We start from the raw sequence: 18,605 nt of genomic DNA, 5'->3' as shown, positions 1-18,605 counted from the left end.
ATCCTACCCTCTTGTCTTTATATGTCTCTATCTATATATCATATCTATATCATCTATGCCTATGTAGCTTCTAGATCTATGGTGCTAACATTTGCTAAGATAATAAACACTAGGTAGGTGGCTGTGGTATCCAGAGAGGAGAAGGCAAGGGGAGCCCGATTTTTAGCTTAACCTGAACTACATAATAAAAACCTGTCTCAAAAAAGAATGAAAGAAATGCTATATTCAGAACAGATTTAGAGAGTGTGCAAGGACTTCATCATGGAACTGTCCCCTCACCAGCTGTAACTGTTGACTGGCAGCTGCCCATGCTCCCAACAGAGTAGAGCCCTTAAAGTCCTCTTTTGCAAGGCACAGAAGTTAATTAGTGGAGTGTGTCAGCTTTGCATTTTGAACCGGCTCAAACCAGCTCCTCATTCTTTTCTTGGACAGACAAGGTATCAAAACAAATCAGAGAAAATAAGAATAAACTCCTTGGCCCAACTTTGAATACACTGAGCTAATTTATTTGATACACTGCTTGAAATAAATCAACAAAACCATCCCTGTTGGTACTTTTTTTTTCCTGCTGACATTTTTTGCTCTCCAATCCTGGTTGTTGCCATTGGGCGCACGCACCCCTTGAGACTTCCCTGGGCGAGAGTTTACAGTGGATGAACTATTCAGTGGGACTGATTCCGAACATGCCTGTTTTACAAATGCCTCTGGGTAGAAGACACTGATTATACACTTTGAGCTTCGCAAAGGTTTTCCTTCACCGTGGAAGTGCAGTGCCAGGGTGACATTTCAAACTGGAGTTATGGGCTGCATATTTCTGCATGCTAATTAGAAAGGGGATGTCAGTGTTCAATAATGGGATTGTTTTGCTTCCTGGAAGATCTGCAGAAAAGCAGCTGCCAGCAGTATACTTTTGGGGGACAGAGACATAAAGCAGGGTGAAGAGAGTTCATGTTTGTCATTGAAGAAAATGAGACCGGCTGGAGTCCTGTTCTTTGGCGGGCCCTGGAAGCCTTCTGTTGTGATAAGCTCTGTTGGCAAACTACTCTGGAATGTTCTCTGTTGATAACGAAAGTAGCCAAATGAAACCTGTGCTTCGCTGGCTTTGCCCTGAATTTAAAGATGGGGAGGCTGGAGTTAGGGAACTTTTAGTTACATCCTTGCTGAAGTTGAGTGCATAGATGTGGGACACAAACCTATGTTTTGATGCCTACATCATTTACAAATTATATGACTCTCCACTCCTTCAACCGAAAAATAAGACTACTGATTACTTTTGCCGCAAGATAACCATAAATACTAGCTTGTCTCTTCTTTGGCCTCATACTCAAAGTCATGGGTACAGAGAAACAGCTAATTATAGGGTGTTGGTTTATTATCCTTTTTATATGTAAATTTGCTTTTTTACAGGGTGGGGCAGGCATGTGGGAAAAGGAGCAGTGGAGAGAGTGATGGAAGTTTTTTTGCATGATACCATAATGTGTTGAACACATACATGGCAAAGTAGCATAGTTATATGTTGTGCAGATATAACTGACGGAGTGGAAAGAAATGCCATGAGTCATGTCATGAAGAACAGGATCCACAGTACTGGTATCTAGGGCGATCCTAGGCTGGGATTTATGTGTGCTGTCACCGCTTGTTCCTTTATACATTCTGCAAAGTAATACTGAGTGACACTGCGTACCTTACAGACTGTGGCAGCCCTCAGAGAACACAGGCGTGCACAAAGACAGTCATGCTACTGCTGTATAGAACTCCTAACCCAGAAATGAGAACTAATACTAAATCAAACCACTTGATAAATGGAGCACAAGATGTTTGAAAGGGACAGGCGTGTGTTTCCCTGTTGACATAGCAGGATGAGGAGAGCTTTGTCTAGCCTGTTGTATCAGAGATAATGTCCTGAGCACAGGTAGTAGGGATGAGGGACCAAGGGAGGAATGGGTACAAGCACCACACGATACTGAGGGGCCAGTTTAAGAGGCTACAGAATGAAACCCCGTGGAGTCAGAGTGAGAGAGCGTATAGAAAGCATCCGTAGACCAGCCTAGAGAGTGGGAAGGGCCAGAGACCTCGGGGCCCTGATGCCAAAGCCAACCTAGATGAGTTGGATGTCTGTGTTCATTAACTGTACAGATGTCTGCACTTCGTACAGGAAAATGAAGACTTTATAAACTCTGCCTCCAACAGGGTCATTGTCCACTTGAGGTTGATATTGTCCTCAGTGGAAATGTTTTGTCTGTATTTCCCTCAGAGAAGGGCATTACTGTCATGGTCGCTTGCTTATTTTCAAGTTCTTTCCCTTTAAGAGGACAGAGAAGGGTATCCTCATTTATGCTGAACTAACCGTGGTTCCTTTCTACAAAAGGGTGGGTTAGTTTTCTCTGTCTATAGATGGAGACCCTGTGACGCAGGCGAGTCACCTCTATACTGATTAGAATCTTGACTATCTGCTCTACCGTATGGTTTCAGTATCTGCATTTATGTTTCCAGACTGTCCATTAAGGTTTCAGAACACTGATATTTACCATGTAAAAAGATTTAGTTCCTTTTATCTTATTTCCAGTAGGTAGTGTAGTATTTACAATTTGGATTTTCTCCGAGGATATACATGAAATTATAACTTTTTGTAAGTCGCGGAACTGTACAGACTTGTTTCAGTCTTGCTGAAAATACAGAGATAATACAGTCTTCCATAAGTAAAGCTCTAAAAATTGATTTGCAGCCCTCGTTAATTTATACGTGTGTTAGAAAGTATGTTCTTTGGCTTTGGTCATGGCCATAGATAGTGGTTGTTAATTAAGGCCTGCCTTGCCTTCCTTTTTCCCTTTCCCTCCCTACCCACCACCCCTGTTGAGTTTTATTGTAGAACCTGCTCTGAAATAGCAGAGAGGAAGGGGAACACATTCCCACTTGGGCTGAAGCCCAGGCACCTCAGGACGTGTCTGTTGGGTAACGAACGTGGAGACTGTGAACCAGCCAGGTTCTGCGTTCACAGAAGTGATACATCCTGCCAAGCACTAACCTTAATTAATTTTTTAATCATTTGCAATGCCTCGGATTATTTATGTCCTTCACACAGAGACCCCTCCCTGCACAGGTTGCATGTTCTCTGTAAGGTTTGTGCTTCTAAGTTGGCTAGACTTAGCCCGCTTATGATCACCTGTAAATCCTTGAAAAGGTGGAGTTTTTGGAAAGGTACATTTTGGATCTCGGAGTCCTGGAATACCTATGGGACTCTGTATGTGACCCGCTTGCCCGCAGTAACATATTAAAGATAGGCCAAAGTTATACTCTTATTGACCAAAAATCCAGGGCCCAACACGTGCATCCAATTCAGTTCATTCAAAGGACAACTTATAGACTCTTTAAAGACTTGGGAGTTGTAGTTTTTCCTTCATCTTTGCCATATGCTCTGCCTATGCCCCTGTAGCTATGCAGGTATCACAAAATCCTTAAGGTACTGACCTGAGTTTGGTTCCAGAGTGCTTATGTGCCAAGAACAAAAAAAAAAGACTACGGGCAGACATTCTCTGCATACAGGCTCAATTCCCTGAGTATGCTGGGCCCTGTCCTGGTTATTTGTCTGTCCTTTTCTCCTTGACATGAGCTAGAGCAGTGGTTTTCAACCTGTGGGTCACAACCCCTGTGGGGGTTCTACATTAGATATGTATATCACGATTCATAGCAAAATTACAGTTATGAAGTAGCAACACAGTAATTGTATAGTTGGGGGTCACCACAGAGGAACCCTATTAAAGGATTGTAGCGTTAGGAAGATTGAGACCCACTGAGCTCATTACTTGAGAAGAGGAGCCTCAGTTGAGAAAATGTTTCCTTCAGCTACACCAACAAGGACATGCTTCTAATAGTGCCACTCTCTGGGCCAAGCATATTCAAACCACCACAAACAGGCATGCTGGCTTTGGACGTAAGCTTGCTTATCAGTATTGCTGAGGTGGGGGATGGAGTCGAGTCTGTGGGATTTTTTCCTAGTAGTTTGTCTCTCCTGGTCTTCAGTGTCTATTAGAACCATTCTGCTTTTTTTTTTTTTAAATTATTTATATGAGTACAGTGTAGCTGTCTTCAGACACACACCAGAAGAGGGCATCAGATCCACTTACAGATGGTTGTAAGCCACCATGTGGTTGCTGAGAATTCAACCTAGGACCTCTGGAAGAGCAGTCAGCACTCTTAACCGCTGAGCCATCTCCCCACCCCCCATTCTCTTTGTAAAGATAGGTGTTCATTCATATCATTTTCAAATGGTGTATGGGAAGTAAACCAAAATATATTATTGAAGTAAAAATTTGAACCCCTTACATAGAAACTTCTACATAGAAGGTTTTCTATGAAGGAAAAGAAACATTGGAGAGATTAGAATAATCTTAGCACCTCTGGTTGATGGAGCTTCTTGGAGAGTCTAGTATTGTCAAAATCATTTCTGTAGGATCACTACACTGCTGTTATGGATGGCAACTGGGAAAGTTCTTGAGAGTCTGAACATAGGTGCTGACATGCTTTTTTTTTAAATAGTAGAATAAGAACTGTCACTTGTTGGGTGTTTCAGATATCAGTGGTTTTGGAGGCGGAACAGAAATCAATTTTTAATTATTTAATTTTATTGTTTTACTTATTCATGTTACATCCTACTCACTGCCCCCCTCCCAGTCACTACCCCCTACAACCACTCCCCACGTCCCCTTCTCCTCTGAGCGGGTAGGGATCTCCCTGGGTATCCCCTTGGGCCCCATGTGAAGACCAAGCTGCACATCTGCTACATATGTGCAGGGAGGCCTAGGTCCAAACCGTGTGTGTTGTTTGGTTGGTATTTCAGACTCTGGGTGCCCCAAGGGTCCAGGTTAGTTGACTCTGTTGGTCTTCCTCTGGAGTTCCTATCCCCTTCAGGGGCGCAATCCTTCCTCCTATTCTTCCATAGAGTCCCCAGGCTCTGTCCACAGTTTGGCTGTGGGAGTCTGTATCTGTCTGAGTCAGCTGCTGGGTGGAGGTTAGAAACACATCGGCATCATGAAGCATTTGCCAGTCTCACCCTGGCGCCAACTTCAGCATGGATGAAAGGATCTCTATGGACCAACTCCTGTGTCCTTGTAAGAGGCATTCAGGGTGCACAGTGCATGTCTTTAGCGTCATGATTTTCAGGTTGAGAGCAAACACTGCGGTTTTGTTTGCTTTTGCTTTTTGTCTTGTGAATGGGAAGAACGCTGAGTCCCAGGTAACACGGGCAGTTAATGGTGAGTTGGAACTGTAGGCTCCCTCTTACAAGCTTTTGTGACATGTGGTGCTGAGGCTGCCCAGTATTGCTGACGCACACATATCATTATGTTAAGCCACGCTGCATTAATGATGTTTGACAAGTTTTAATTTTATATGGTCCCCTGATGATATGCACATTACCTGTCTCCAAGACTACTTTGTAGACATGGGAAACATGGGAAACTCTGATCTGGTGGGTTTTGTGTGGGTGTGTCAACAGATCTGCTAGTCCTTTTTCCACTTGACAACTGAGGTGCTTGCTGGGAAATCCACACATATTTGTCAAGTTAAATGAAACTTTATTTCCTAGCCGTTTAGTTCTGTCTTCGACTGTAGATATCAAAGAGTAAATTGATATTAAAATGATAATTGTATGATCATGACTTCAGTTGAATGTCACCAAACTTGATAATAATTAGGAAATTAAGAGTGCAGGGTCCTATCCTTTACCCCCCATCCACGTTTTTAGTGGGTTTTAACTTGTAGACATTAGCTTTCATCCAGTGTCTAAGATGACTGTGCTCTTTGGTATATTAGTAATTGGAGGGATTAGTGCTTTTACCCTCTGTCTGTCTGTCTGTCTGTCTGTCTGTCTAATTCACTGAGGAGATTTAATTTTAAGTTAACAGTCTTACTTTGCTAAACCTCAAAAATACTCCTCAGTTAGTTGTTTTTTTCTTTTTTTCTTTTTCTTTTTTCTTCAAAGAAGGCACCCTTGGCCTAGGCACACCTTTAAAGCGAATGTGGGATTGTCTTTACATAACCTGTGGAAAGGGAAGACAAGGTGTGTTTCTTTGTTACCCATTCTAGCTCTGCCTAGCTTTGGGGGTTGACTCCTCAAACCACGACCGCATGCCTTCCTTCTAGCTTCTTCCTCCAAGACTCTCTGCCAGTAAGTTGTGGATCTGAAAGATCTTTTCCCTTTTTAATAAGCTAAGAGGTCACATTCTGTATGAAGGCGTACATCTTCACCGAAGCATCCATTGCGAGCTTACCAGAGACCTGGGTCCTTCCGTCTTTATTTAGGTGTTCATATTTATGATTGTTCTGCCTAGCTGTACCACATGCTTGCCTGTGCTCGTTGAGGTCAAGATACCTGGGTACTGAAGGTACAGATGGTTGTGAGCCAACATGTGGATGCAGCGAACTGAGCCCTAAGTCCCCTGTAAGAGCTTCAAGTGCTCTTAACGGCTGGCTAAATGATGAGACGACTCCACTCCCTGCCCCTGTGTGTTTTAATTTTTATGTTCAGAGCTAACTGGTGACATGTGTTGTTATGTCCCTCTCAAAAAAACAGGTTTTGTTGCTGTTTTTGTGCTTTGAGACAGTGTTCTCTGTGTAGCCCTGACTGTCTGGTAACTCTCTCTGTGGACCAGGCTGGCTTCAAACTCAGAAGTCTACCTGCCTCCGCCTCCTGAGTGCTGGATTAAAGGTATATACTATCATCACCTAGCTATAATTTTATGTGTGCTCATAAAAATTACTGATTCAAAACACAATTTAAAGAAACAAACATTAGAGTTGGAGAGATGACGCAGCTGTGGAGGGTGCTTGCTGCTCTTCTAGATGTCCAGGGTTTGGCTTTCAGGACTCACATTGGCAGATCACAACCATCTATAAGGACTCCAGCTCCGGGGCATCCCGTCCCCTCCTCTGGCTTCCCCAGCAACCACACAAAGAAGCACAGCACACACAAGTAGACATAAACATACACAAGAGTTTTTTAAATTTTTTAAACTCTCTTAAAAAATACCATTGAACCTTCCTTTCTTAAAAATAGCATTGTATTTATTTACCTGCATTTATGTAAATGTAGATATAGCTTAGTTGCTAGAGAGGTTAGCTTGGATGCTTGGAGCTCTAGGCAGGACCCCACCAAGCATAAAGAGAGTGACAGTTCAAGCCCCAGGAAGCACAGGCGGTAGACCAGCCTAGCCTGGGCTACCTGAAACCAAACCCTGCTTCTCTAACCTCTCAACACCACCACCAATAATACCGTTCTGCAGGAAAACTGAATCCCATCAAGACAAAAGAGAAAAGTAATTATAGCTAAAAGACAAAGCGTGACGCAGACACTGTCAGCACCCCTGCCCTACTGATGACCAAATGTGCCTTCTAAACCTAGATTAGACATGAAGCACTCGAACTTTTTGTACTGGGTCACGCCCCTTAGGGTTTGGTTGAAGACCATGTTAGAAATCACTTGCTATGAGACATAAATCTGTAGATGGAAATTATCGCTACGTTCATTCCCTCCATCCATCAATTTCTTTTTTATTTATGTTGAGTTACTTGTTTGTAATTTTTTAAGTGTGAGTATTTTATGCATGAATACTGTATTCCTACCATTTATATCCCACAACTCCCTTAGCTCCTTCCTTGACTCTCACTCTCTCTCAAATTCTTCATGACTTCTTTTTAATTTTTTCTTTCTTTCCTTCTTTTTTCCCCCTAAGATTTATTTATTTTATACAAGTGAATTCACTGTCATTTTATTCAGACACACCAGAAAAAAATCATCAGATCTCATTACAGGTAATTGTGAGCCACCATGTGGTTGCTGGGAATTGAATCCGGGACCTGTGGAAGAGCAGTCAGTGCTCTTAACTGCTGAGCCATCTCTCCAGCCCTCTTCATGACTTCTTCAGTCGTTATTGTTATATATATGTAGACTCAAACTAGTAAGCCCATTTAGTGTTGCTCATGCATATACTTTTTTAGGGCTTAGCACTTGGGCTTATCCCTGTAGGAAACAGATTCTCCTTCAGCAGCCATTGTCTGACTGTGGCTCTTATCCAAAGGTGGAGCTGTGACATTTCCTATCCACATTAGCATGTCAACGGGTGTTGTCTTTAAGCCACCTTAATATTGTTTAAGTAACAATATTATTGAGATTTCATGGGTGCAGCTTCCTTTCAATGTCTAGAAGACATAGTCTTGCAGCATGTATCCTGATCCCCAGTCTCTCGTAGTCAGTTGAGGTTGGATGGCCCACAGTCATCTGTTCTCTGCATTTAGATCAGTTTTAGTCCTCTGTAACAGTTTCCTTCTACTACAAAAAAAAAAAAAGCTTCCCTGATAAAGGGTTTGAGGATAACCAGGAATATTGCTTGAGGAAAATGGTCATAGTAGATTTTCTTCTTAAGTTTGTGACCTTTCCAGCCATCAAGTAGATGGCTAGGTTTACAGAACCAGTCATGAATTTCTTCCTATTAAACAGAATATAAGTCTAAACAGCTGTTGATTACCTCCAGGATAAAATCAACTCTGTTGCACAATTGGAAATACCTTAGGTGGCCAATCATTGATGTAGTTTTCAACTACATATTTATAGGCTTTTCAGCTTGGTAGGATTGTCAACTGTTTTTCTCAATTGCAAACTTGTACAACGCCTTGATATTCGAGAACTGGTCCTCAGGGAGGATTCCTCCGAGTTTTGTGTTTAGCATATGTGTTGTCTTCGACAGTGGCATCTTAACCTTCAAGTTCTAAAAGACAACTAAGGAAAATGGCAGTAGCCTATATTGGTTTGGGAGACTCTTAGAACCCACATGAACACAACCCAAAGTGAGATGTCCCGTGCCTGGCACTGGGGTCTTGGTGGATAGTTTATAGCTCTTGAGAATCATCACCTGGTATGGCATAACTCCATTTAGAGAGAGAGAGAGAGAGAGAGAGAGAGAGAGAGAGAGAGAGAGAGAGATATGTATTTTTAAGTAGGTTAAGTAGGTTTATGAAGTAATATGCTTTTTGAGACTTTTAAGAAAACTGACTTTGTGTCACCCTGCTCAAGGGTCGTACATATCTTCTCTGTATTATTCCATTGTTAGTATAAAGGCTGTCAAAGCAAGCACTTGATGTATTTAATTAACCTTCTTTTATGAAACCACCTTTTAAGGTATGTGGTTAAAAATAAGCCTTAAAAAAGCATTGTTTTTCATCTTTAAGGTTAATCGAATTTACTAGTTAGAATTTAGTAATTATATCAAATTTAATATAATAAATCTGGTGCTAGGCACATAGTTGATAAAGTACTCTTCATGTAAGTATAAAGATCTGAGTTTAGACCCAGAACCCACATTTTTTTTTAAGTAGATGTTATAGAGTGCGCTTGTAATCTCTTTGCTGGGAAGGAAGGAGTCTGTAAGTGAATGGGGGCTCCCTGATCAGCTAGTCTAGCTGAGTCAGCACACTTCAAGCCAAGGAGAGATCCTGCCTCAAAAACCAAGGTAGATGACTCATGCACACATGTATAAAAAATATTCCATATCCATTCATATATACACATATAAACACACCCAAATGAAAATAAAACAAAATTTAATAAATTTAACAAAATAAAATGAAAAATAAAATTCCTGAATTCCTGGAAGCAAAGGTAGACCATTGGTGAGAGTGATTTCCCCCAGAGGGCACTAGTAGAACAGTTTTCGCTCGAATCTTGGCAAGGATTTGTTCCCACCCGCCATGACACCTCTATAGTCAACCCTACCATTCAGTTTAAGAGGTGCCACGTGGTGCTGTCTGCCCTCCTTTTACAGAAGTGCCCCAGGACCCTCTTAAAGAGAGACAGAGACAGAGACCTTTGAAGCATGGGAGGATCTTGGCAGTAATGAATTTTTATCTTCTGTGAGGCTCCCTCTTAATCGGATTCAGCATTATGTGGTTGCCTATGTAAAAAAAAAATGACCAATTCAAATTCAAATGCAATGACAATGAAGTGCTTCTATTCAGTACAGCCACCTCTGTTTTTATCACTACGAGCTCCTTTGCGTCCAAACCATGCGGCTTTCTTTTCCCTTCTGTAACATAACTAGCTAGATAGAAATGATGTCTTTGCTAACTTCTAGAAGTGAAATACAGCATGTTCTAGCTTTCTGGGTTCATTTCTTTTAATGCTCTAAGAGATTCAGATGTGAATTCTTGGGACTGGGGAAAAAAAAGTATTCATTTTGAAACATGCAAATGTGTCTCTCCGTCACCTAGGAAACTATTATGGGACACCCAAACCTCCCAGCCAGCCAGTCAGTGGGAAAGTGATCACGACGGATGCCTTGCACAGCCTTCAGTCTGGCTCCAAGCAGTCGACCCCTAAGCGAACAAAATCCTACAATGATATGCAAAATGCTGGCATAGTCCACACGGAGAATGAGGAAGAGGAGGATGTTCCTGAAATGAACAGTAGCTTCACAGGTAAGGATAGAGGTCATCCCCTCCGAATGGTTCTGCCAAAGTGGTGGTCGGTGTCTTTACAGAAAGTTTCCAACCTGTTGGGAGTTGTCTAGATACGGACTCTAACCATGGGTGCTAGGGAAGGGAGAATCAATCCTTGGTCTGTGTACCATGCTTGTTCACGAGAGTCTTTGAACTTTACTCAATCACTAAGAATGTACTAGGAATAACTGTTTGAAGTTTCAACCTGGTTTCTTTCTCCTCAAAATACTACAGTATATTTAAAATAGTTCCTGTTTTGTTTCTTAATTTTTGGGGGGGTGGGAGGAGCATGAGATGTGATTATGGTTACTTAGTATGAATGGGAACTTGAAAATGGGTTTTTCATCCTGTGACTGTCATCTGAGGTTATACTGGTAAGCTACCAGCATCCTCTTTTCACCTAAGTTAAGCTATAATGGAACCATGCCAGGCCTTCAGTTAACTTGTACAACGTTTATTGTATACCCTACAGAGGGAATGGTGAGAAATTCAATATATAAAATTTAAAAATGCATGTGCATGCTGTATTACATACATGGACTACTGATATGGTATAAACTACAAAGGGATGGTTAAGGATAAAGCCTTAGGTCAGTATAGGACCCAGAGACGAGGATATGTATTCTTGGTTAGTGTAGCATATTTTTCACAGTCTGTGTTTGATCTGTATACCACAGCTCAACATTTAATAAATAATGATATAAATGACTATGCTGTTCAAATTTACACTATGGCCCAAACACCCAGCCAGTAGCATATACGAAGTTGCTCATGTGTTATGTGACTTAGATGTCCATCTTGTTTCTTCTATTTTGTCTCGTGATTTTCCTTTACTGTCTCAGAATCGTAGCTATGGATGGTTCATCCATTTTCAGTATACTAGATCATCTTCTCCTTCGTATCACCAGACCTTTGTCATTATCTAGTTAGCCACAGTGAGTGAAACGACTGGTCAGCCCACCTCCTGCCTCCATCACGTAAATCCAGTAGGATGTTTAGGGGGAAAGTTGTCACAGTTGAACACTGTCTCTATTCTGTTGTGCTTCTCAGAGCTTTTGCCTAAAACTAAGAGGTAGCAATGAAAGTTTTGCTAATCATGCTACCGCAGCAGTGTGGCTCAACCTTTTTGCAAGAAGTATTGGGTAAATGAGGAGTTCTTGGGTATTATGGCTTGACTTGTGGTGGTTTACAAACAGTATGCATAGCCCCATTTGTGTGTCAAATGGCTAGTATTAGACCACTTGTAGCTTTCCCTGGGAATTTGATTCTATGAAAACTTCATTTTTCTTTAATCATTTAAAGTTGAATAGACAGTGGCTGACCGTTAGTTGTAATATCCAGAAGATATTTGCTATTCTCATGTATACTCTTATTAGAATCGTTTGGTTTAATTTAATATTCCTATTCCTTGAGAGTATTCCATGCCTTGATAGTGGTCTTCTCCAAAAGAAAAACAGATTATACACTAGTGTTATCATCTCTTTTAAAGATATGTGATACTTTAGTGTCTTAGTTGTTCAGTAGACAAGAACAGCAAATCATGATCTAACTCATAGCAAAGAGGAAGTCTACAAAGCTGATCTAGCAGGCAAGATTCAGTGAAGCACCTCTGTCAGTACAGGGAGTAATCCTGAGGAGTGGACACCAGGAGTAGATGGCAGGAGTAGTCTCTCAAGTAGACTTCAGAGGTGATCTTCAGTAGTTCACAGAAGTATTCCCTAAGAGTAGATTCCCTGGAGTTGGCCCCAGGACCCAGTTAGGTCCCAGGAGTGGTCTCTAGGAATAGACCCAGGAATGGTTCCCAAGAATAGTTCCCAAGAAAAAATCTGCAGAGTTGACTCCAGGAATAGACCCTTCAAGTAGAGTGGTCATCAGTAAACAACCTCAAGAATAGACCTCAGGAGTTGTCCCCTCAAGTAGACTCTCAGAGTGGTCTTCCATAAACAAAAAGAGTTTTCCCCAAGAGTAGACTCCAAGCATAGGTCCCTAGGTTGGCCCCAGGAGTGGTCCCCAGATTTGTTCCCATGAGTATAACCCAGGAGTAAGGGTGCTTGGGGGATTCTGTTCCTTTACCTCTCCTCTATGTACATGTTAGTGGGGATTCTTGGCAGAAAGCAAAATCAAACTCATGGTGGTAGCTGCAGTTATTGGTGGGTTTCCTGTTGTACCCACTGTAACTTCCTATTGGTAACAGCCAGGTCTCAAAATCTGACTTCTTTATCATTCTCAATTGAAATCCTAGGATCTAAGGGCAGCATTTGTTCTGAGGTCATCATTGATAAAATTAGTCTTACCACCAATTTATATAACACAGAAAAAGAAGCCAAATGATAAATGAGCTGTATAAGCCCCTCCTTAACACGAAGAAGGCAAATAGCACAAACAGTGACCTGTGCTGAGAGGACAGATAGCTCAGTGCTATAGCACATGCCCAGCATACAAGTTCTGGGCATGATTCCAAACAATGATCTGGGGATTGAGATGACAGGGTGTGTTGAGAAAGAAAATAGGGGAAAGAAGGGAGGGTTGCTTGATGTGTCTGTGAGATAGGATAACTTGAGCATGTAAGGAATGCATTAAATAAATACGAATTTATAACTCTGATGCTCTGTCATGTACTAACTCAAGTAATTTTCAAATACTTAACACTGCCTCCTCTGTGATGTATGTGTAAAAGGAGTTGCTTCTAATAATTTCGCCCTGGCTACCTCTTTAACTTGCAGCCACCAGCTCTGAGCTAACAGCTCCTTGAACAGTGGTGTAATAAGGTTTTAGCTCTGCTTCAGATTGGCTTTGCTAAAGTTAGTAGGACAGTCATATCCAAACGTAGAAGCACTCACTCTGGGTGCTTACCCAGCAGGACATTAAAAAATAATCTGCCATTGCTGCTGTCCTTTGCTTGGATCATGTGAAGAAATTGTACCCCATAATGATGCCTGTGTAACATTCAGTGTCTATAGGGGGACTCCAGATAGAATATGGCCACTTGCATCCTGAGGGCATAGCCTGTGCCTTCTTTCTGATGCAATGAGCAGAGGACTGATGGTCAAACGCCAGTAGTGGGACAGTCTTCCACAAATGGTTCCTGAATCCCAGAGCTAAGAGGAGCCACTCAGGTCAAATACTTCTCCTATATACTTAGTAATGATAGATTTATACTGTTGGCCAAAGTGCACTATTATTTAGACAACCAAAAACTTTAAGAAAACAATTTTGGGACTGGAGAGACAGATCAGTGATTAAGCCTTGGCTGCTCAAGACTGAAGAGCTGTGTTCAAATCCCTGGTGGGAGTGAACTCCCACGTAAAATTAAGACTCTAAATAACTCACATGCTACCTTTTTTTATGCCCATACATTCTTTGGAGAACTGTCTGAAAACATGGCTCTTATATAATCTGAGTCTTTTTCAATTTGGTACTTTTTTAAAAAAAAAAAAAAGTTCCTTTAAATATATACCTCAATCCTGTTGTTGGTAGCAAGGAGCCATGTTAGAATTCAGCAGTGGGTCTGGGGGACGTAGGGGGACATTTCAGCATCAGAAGTTCAGCCTCGAGAGGAACATCAGAAATGTGTGTGTGTTGACTTCTGTAGATAGAGTCAAGGATGAATCTATTCATTCTTTCAAATTACTCAATTCATATTGATATCTATTAATTTCAAGATGACTTCTGTTTTTGTTTGATTTCTTTTCTCTTCTAGATTTCTATTAATCTGTACTTTTAGATGTAAGCTGTAAGACTTAATTTGTATTGGTTTCAGAAGGAAAGTGATTCTGAGGAATTAAGCAGTCGAATAGCCTGGGGACAGTCTTGGTTTCAGACATGAGTCTTAGACAGTGTTCGCCACCTTGTCTCTCTGCTTTTCTCTGTGTAGCTCTTACTAAGACTCGTTAGAATGGCCCCTGGCTTATGAAGTGTAAATGCCCTGTCTACCTGATTACCTCAGCATGAACAATCTGCCAGTTGCTTCACCAGAATTTGTGTACCTGATGTGTTGCTTAGTTTTATGTCAGCTTGACACAAGCTAGTCACTGAAGAAAAGGGCCTCTTAAGTTAAGAAACTGTCTCCAGTACAATTTGCTTGTAGGCAAGTCTGTGGTGCATTCTCTTGGTTAATGATTGATGTGTGAGGGCCAGCTCTCTGGGGGCAGTGCCATTCCTGGGCAGGTGATCTGGGTTGTATTAAAAAACAAAAAACAGGCTGAATAGGCCAGTAAGCAGCATTCCTCTGTGGCCTCTGCTTCAGTTCCTGTCTCCCAGTTTCTGTCTTGAGTTCCTGGTCTGACTTCTCTCCCTGATGGATTACAATAGAAAGCACACATAAACCTTCTCCCCAAGTTGCCTTTGGTCTTGGTGTTTTATATTAGCAGTAGAAATGTGATTGAAGACACCTGACCTTCATGCTTAGCCCTGCAGCATTTACCTCTGCCTGAAGCGATGGAAAAGGCAAAATTGACAGAATCTTCCTAAATCTAGGAGTGTGACTGGGAACCACAAATGGGTTTGTCTGTTTCTATCTGGACCACCTAGACCTAGAATGGCTCCAAACAGAGCCCGAATGATGGCATCAAAATGAGAGAAGGGAGATGTTAGCCAGGGAAGTCCTCTAGATGGCTTAGTCAGTGGTGCTAGATTCTGGTAGAACTGCTCATCTTCTGAAGGTTTGGCATTTCGTCATCTCTCTTTTGGAGAGCCTTCCTTCTCGTGTGTTGACTTCACCAGCTGTTCATCAGACAGCTTGGGAATCTGTGTTCTTTCTCCTATTCTCAGACTATATCTCCTAGGGTCAGAAATGTCTACAGGGGAATGACGTGGGAGACAGAAAACGACTTTGTCCTGATTATTATATGTCGAACCCCATGGAGTTTGACACCTAATCTCCTCAGCCTCTATAAAAAGTCAGCAGAATGTCAACAGTGCTGTTTATGGGTGTTTGGATGGCATCCTCCTTGATGTTTCTGGCTAATACAGAGGCAAGGGAGACACGTTCACTTAGAGCCTTCCTTAAAGATCCACCCACATGACAACCATCCTGGGGTAACTGTCTTGGTTTTCACAAGAACAGTCTCTTTAGTTTCCCAAAGGAGTCTCAGATCTGACTCACTGTATGCCAGTGAGTCTTCACATTCTAAACTTTTATATTCTTTCCAGCTTAATTTGTCAGTATTTGATCTCTCCTGGTAGCTATCAAAAGTCTTTTAATAGCTTACACAAAAATGCTGCTGCATCTGTATGTTCGGTTCAGATCTCCCCTGCCCACTCCCCACCCCCCGACCCCCAAATCAGGAAACCAAATATATTTCGTGGAATGAGAGTTCAGATCAGTTTGAGGACATGTTGGAATAGAACCTTTAGGGTTCAAGTTGATACATTGGATTCCTCTTTGATGTCTTCAAAGTGTTTTAAGTTTTGCTATTTGGTTTTGTTTGGGTGGATCCTTTTGTACTAGTTATCGAAACCAAGCCCTGCATATACTAAGCATATGCACTGCTACTCAGCTGTATCCCCAGCCATGCTAATCACTTTGATCCCTCTTGTTTACCCAAGTGGAACAAGACATAGTTGATAGCCAGCAATTAGGAAAAGATGAGTCTTTTTAAAAAAAGAATGTAGATTCTGGATTTGGGGATGATTCTCTTCCTCCTCCTCCTCTTCCTCCTCCTCCTCCTCTTCCTCTTCTTCCTCTTCCTCTTCCTCCTCCTCTTCCTCCTCCTCCTCCTCTTCCTCTTCTTCCTCTTCCTCTTCCTCCTCCTCTTCTTCCTCCTCCTCTTCCTCCTCTTCTTCCTCCTCTTCCTCCTCCTCTTCTTCCTCCTCTTCCTCCTCCTCCTCCTCTTCCTCCTCCTCTTCCTCCTCTTCCTCCTCCTCCTCTTCCTCCTCCTCTTCTTCCTCCTCCTCTTCCTCTTCCTCCTCCTCTTCTTCCTCCTCTTCCTCCTCCTCTTCTTCCTCTTCCTCCTCCTCTTCTTCCTCCTCTTCCTCCTCTTCTTCCTCTTCCTCCTCCTCTTCCTCTTCCTCTTCCTCCTCCTCCTCTTCCTCCTCCTCCTCTTCCTCCTCCTCTTCCTCCTCTTCTTCCTCCTCCTCTTCCTCTTCCTCCTCCTCTTCTTCCTCCTCTTCCTCCTCCTCTTCTTCCTCTTCCTCTTCCTCCTCTTCTTCCTCTTCCTCCTCCTCTTCTTCCTCCTCTTCCTCCTCTTCTTCCTCTTCCTCCTCCTCTTCTTCTTCCTCCTCCTCCTCCTCCTTCTTCCTCTTCTTCTTCTCTTGAAATGATCAAGTGAGTTCTGTCTTTGAGTCTATTAATGGTGACACATTACACCTACTGACTGAATCATCTCTCACCCATCTCTGGAATAAAGCCAACTTGAGCAGGATGAAAGCTGTTTTTGGCTGGTTCTGGAATTTGGTTTGCAAGTGTTTTATTGAGAATTTTTGCAACTGTGTTCATCAGGGATACACAGCACAGGAATTCCATAATTTAAATGCCTATCTATAGGTAAAATGTCTGTAACACCCCCACCGAGGCCCAGAAAACATTGCAGAGGAAGGCATGAAAGAATGTAAAGGCTGAAAAAGGCGGAGAATAGTGTGGCGCCCTAACAACTAGGCATGGCGTCACTGGTGCACTCTTCACAGTAGCCGTGATTGCATGCTCAACGTCTCTGTATGATTGGGCTTGGCTGTGGGCTGCTATGAAAGAGAAAGTGGCTCACAGGGCCCCACACCCCTGTGATGCTTTATACATAATTACTGGTTGATTGGAGAAGACACACACTTTCTTCAGTGGCGGAGCCATTGACAATACACGCATATAAGCAGGGTGGTTGAGTAGAAACTCCCGGGTCACTAGAAGATACAAGAGTGAAATAGAAGGAGGGTACATGTGAAGAGAAAATGAGAGAGGGTATCAAATAGGGTAATGAGTTGATATGATCCAAACACATTGGAGATGTGGAGATGATGTAATGGAAGCCATTATTTGCATAATCAATATTTGTTAATAGAATCTAGGATGACTAATGAGTGTGGGGGAAAAACATAGATGTGTTCGTTGTGCATTTCCCAGGCTTGTGGTGTGTTGTTGAACAGTTCTGTACTTGTCTTTTTCTCTCCCTGTGCCCACCGAGCAGCCGACTCTGGAGACCAGGACGAGCCCACTCTCCAAGAAGCGACGCTCCCGCCTGTGAATAGTAGCGCCCTTGCTGCTCCCATCACGGACCCTTCTCAGAAGTTCCCTCAGTACCTACCTCTTTCTGCAGAGGATAATTTAGGTCCTCTACCTGAAAACTGGGAGATGGCCTATACTGAAAATGGAGAAGTCTATTTTATAGAGTAAAGTATACCATTTTCTCTACCTGAAAATACCCTTCTCACTCTCCCTTCCTGCTCCTTCTCTGGATATCAGTTAAACCTGAGGGAACTGATCCTACCCCAGCGTTATTCTCTAAGACTAAACTGGCTCCTCAGAAAAACAATTTTCATCCATATCATTCTTAATCATTTAGTGTCAACGGTTTTAGGAAGCATAAGATCTATAATTTCTTGAAGGGGTGAGACAACTGTATCTTGTTATATAATTATAATAAATAACTATTCTATTTAGGCATTAAAATGATAAATTCTTGGCATGTTTTTCCTAAAATCTTCAGTTTTCTTGCTCCTTAGTTTTCAGGCTTTATATATTCTGGACACAATTTATTTTAATTGTGGTTTTTCTCAAATGTGACTCTTCATTGCTTTTCAAAGTCCAGGAGCTTTTAATTTGACTGATGCAGACTGCCTTTTTCCCTTCGTGTTGTGTGCCACTGTGCTAGCAAGAAATCATTGCCTTACTTAACTTCAGAGATTTTCTGTCATGTTTCCTGAAAAAAAAAAATTCATCGCTTTACACCGTACGTTTTGGTGTGTGGACTGACATATGCTAATTTTATTACATGGTACAAGATAGGCAAGTAGGGATTTGAGAATATGTGGATGTGAAAGGCTTAAAATGTGTGTAATTAAAGTTTTAACAGGTAACATTTTGCAGGAATAGAGAAAAACAAAACTAACAGAATTCCTATAATGGAAACTGTTATTGAAAATCCAGAGAATCTTCTGACTCCTAATAGTAGCTGCATGTTGAAGTG

At 42.0% G+C, this 18,605-nt stretch overlaps 1 protein-coding gene across 51 annotated transcripts in view; it reads left to right on the top strand.

Moving 5' to 3' along the window:
• Positions 1–18,605, top strand: part of Magi1 (membrane associated guanylate kinase, WW and PDZ domain containing 1) — a 603,975-nt gene that overhangs the window by 478,524 nt on the left and 106,846 nt on the right. For 50 of the 51 annotated variants that reach the window (NM_001401825.1, XM_087658830.1, XM_087658851.1 and 47 more), the window contains 2 exon segments: positions 10,261–10,467; positions 17,607–17,808. In NM_001401825.1, the coding sequence (NP_001388754.1) occupies positions 10,261–10,467; positions 17,607–17,808 (409 nt within the window). 51 annotated transcript variants of the gene reach the window in all.

This window comes from Rattus norvegicus, chromosome 4, assembly GCF_021556685.1.
Source record: "Rattus norvegicus strain SHRSP/BbbUtx chromosome 4, alternate assembly SHRSP_T2T, whole genome shotgun sequence".
Classification (NCBI taxonomy): Eukaryota; Metazoa; Chordata; class Mammalia; order Rodentia; family Muridae; genus Rattus; species Rattus norvegicus.
Note: the sequence above shows the minus strand (reverse complement) of the source record. Positions and strands in the feature narration are given on the sequence as shown.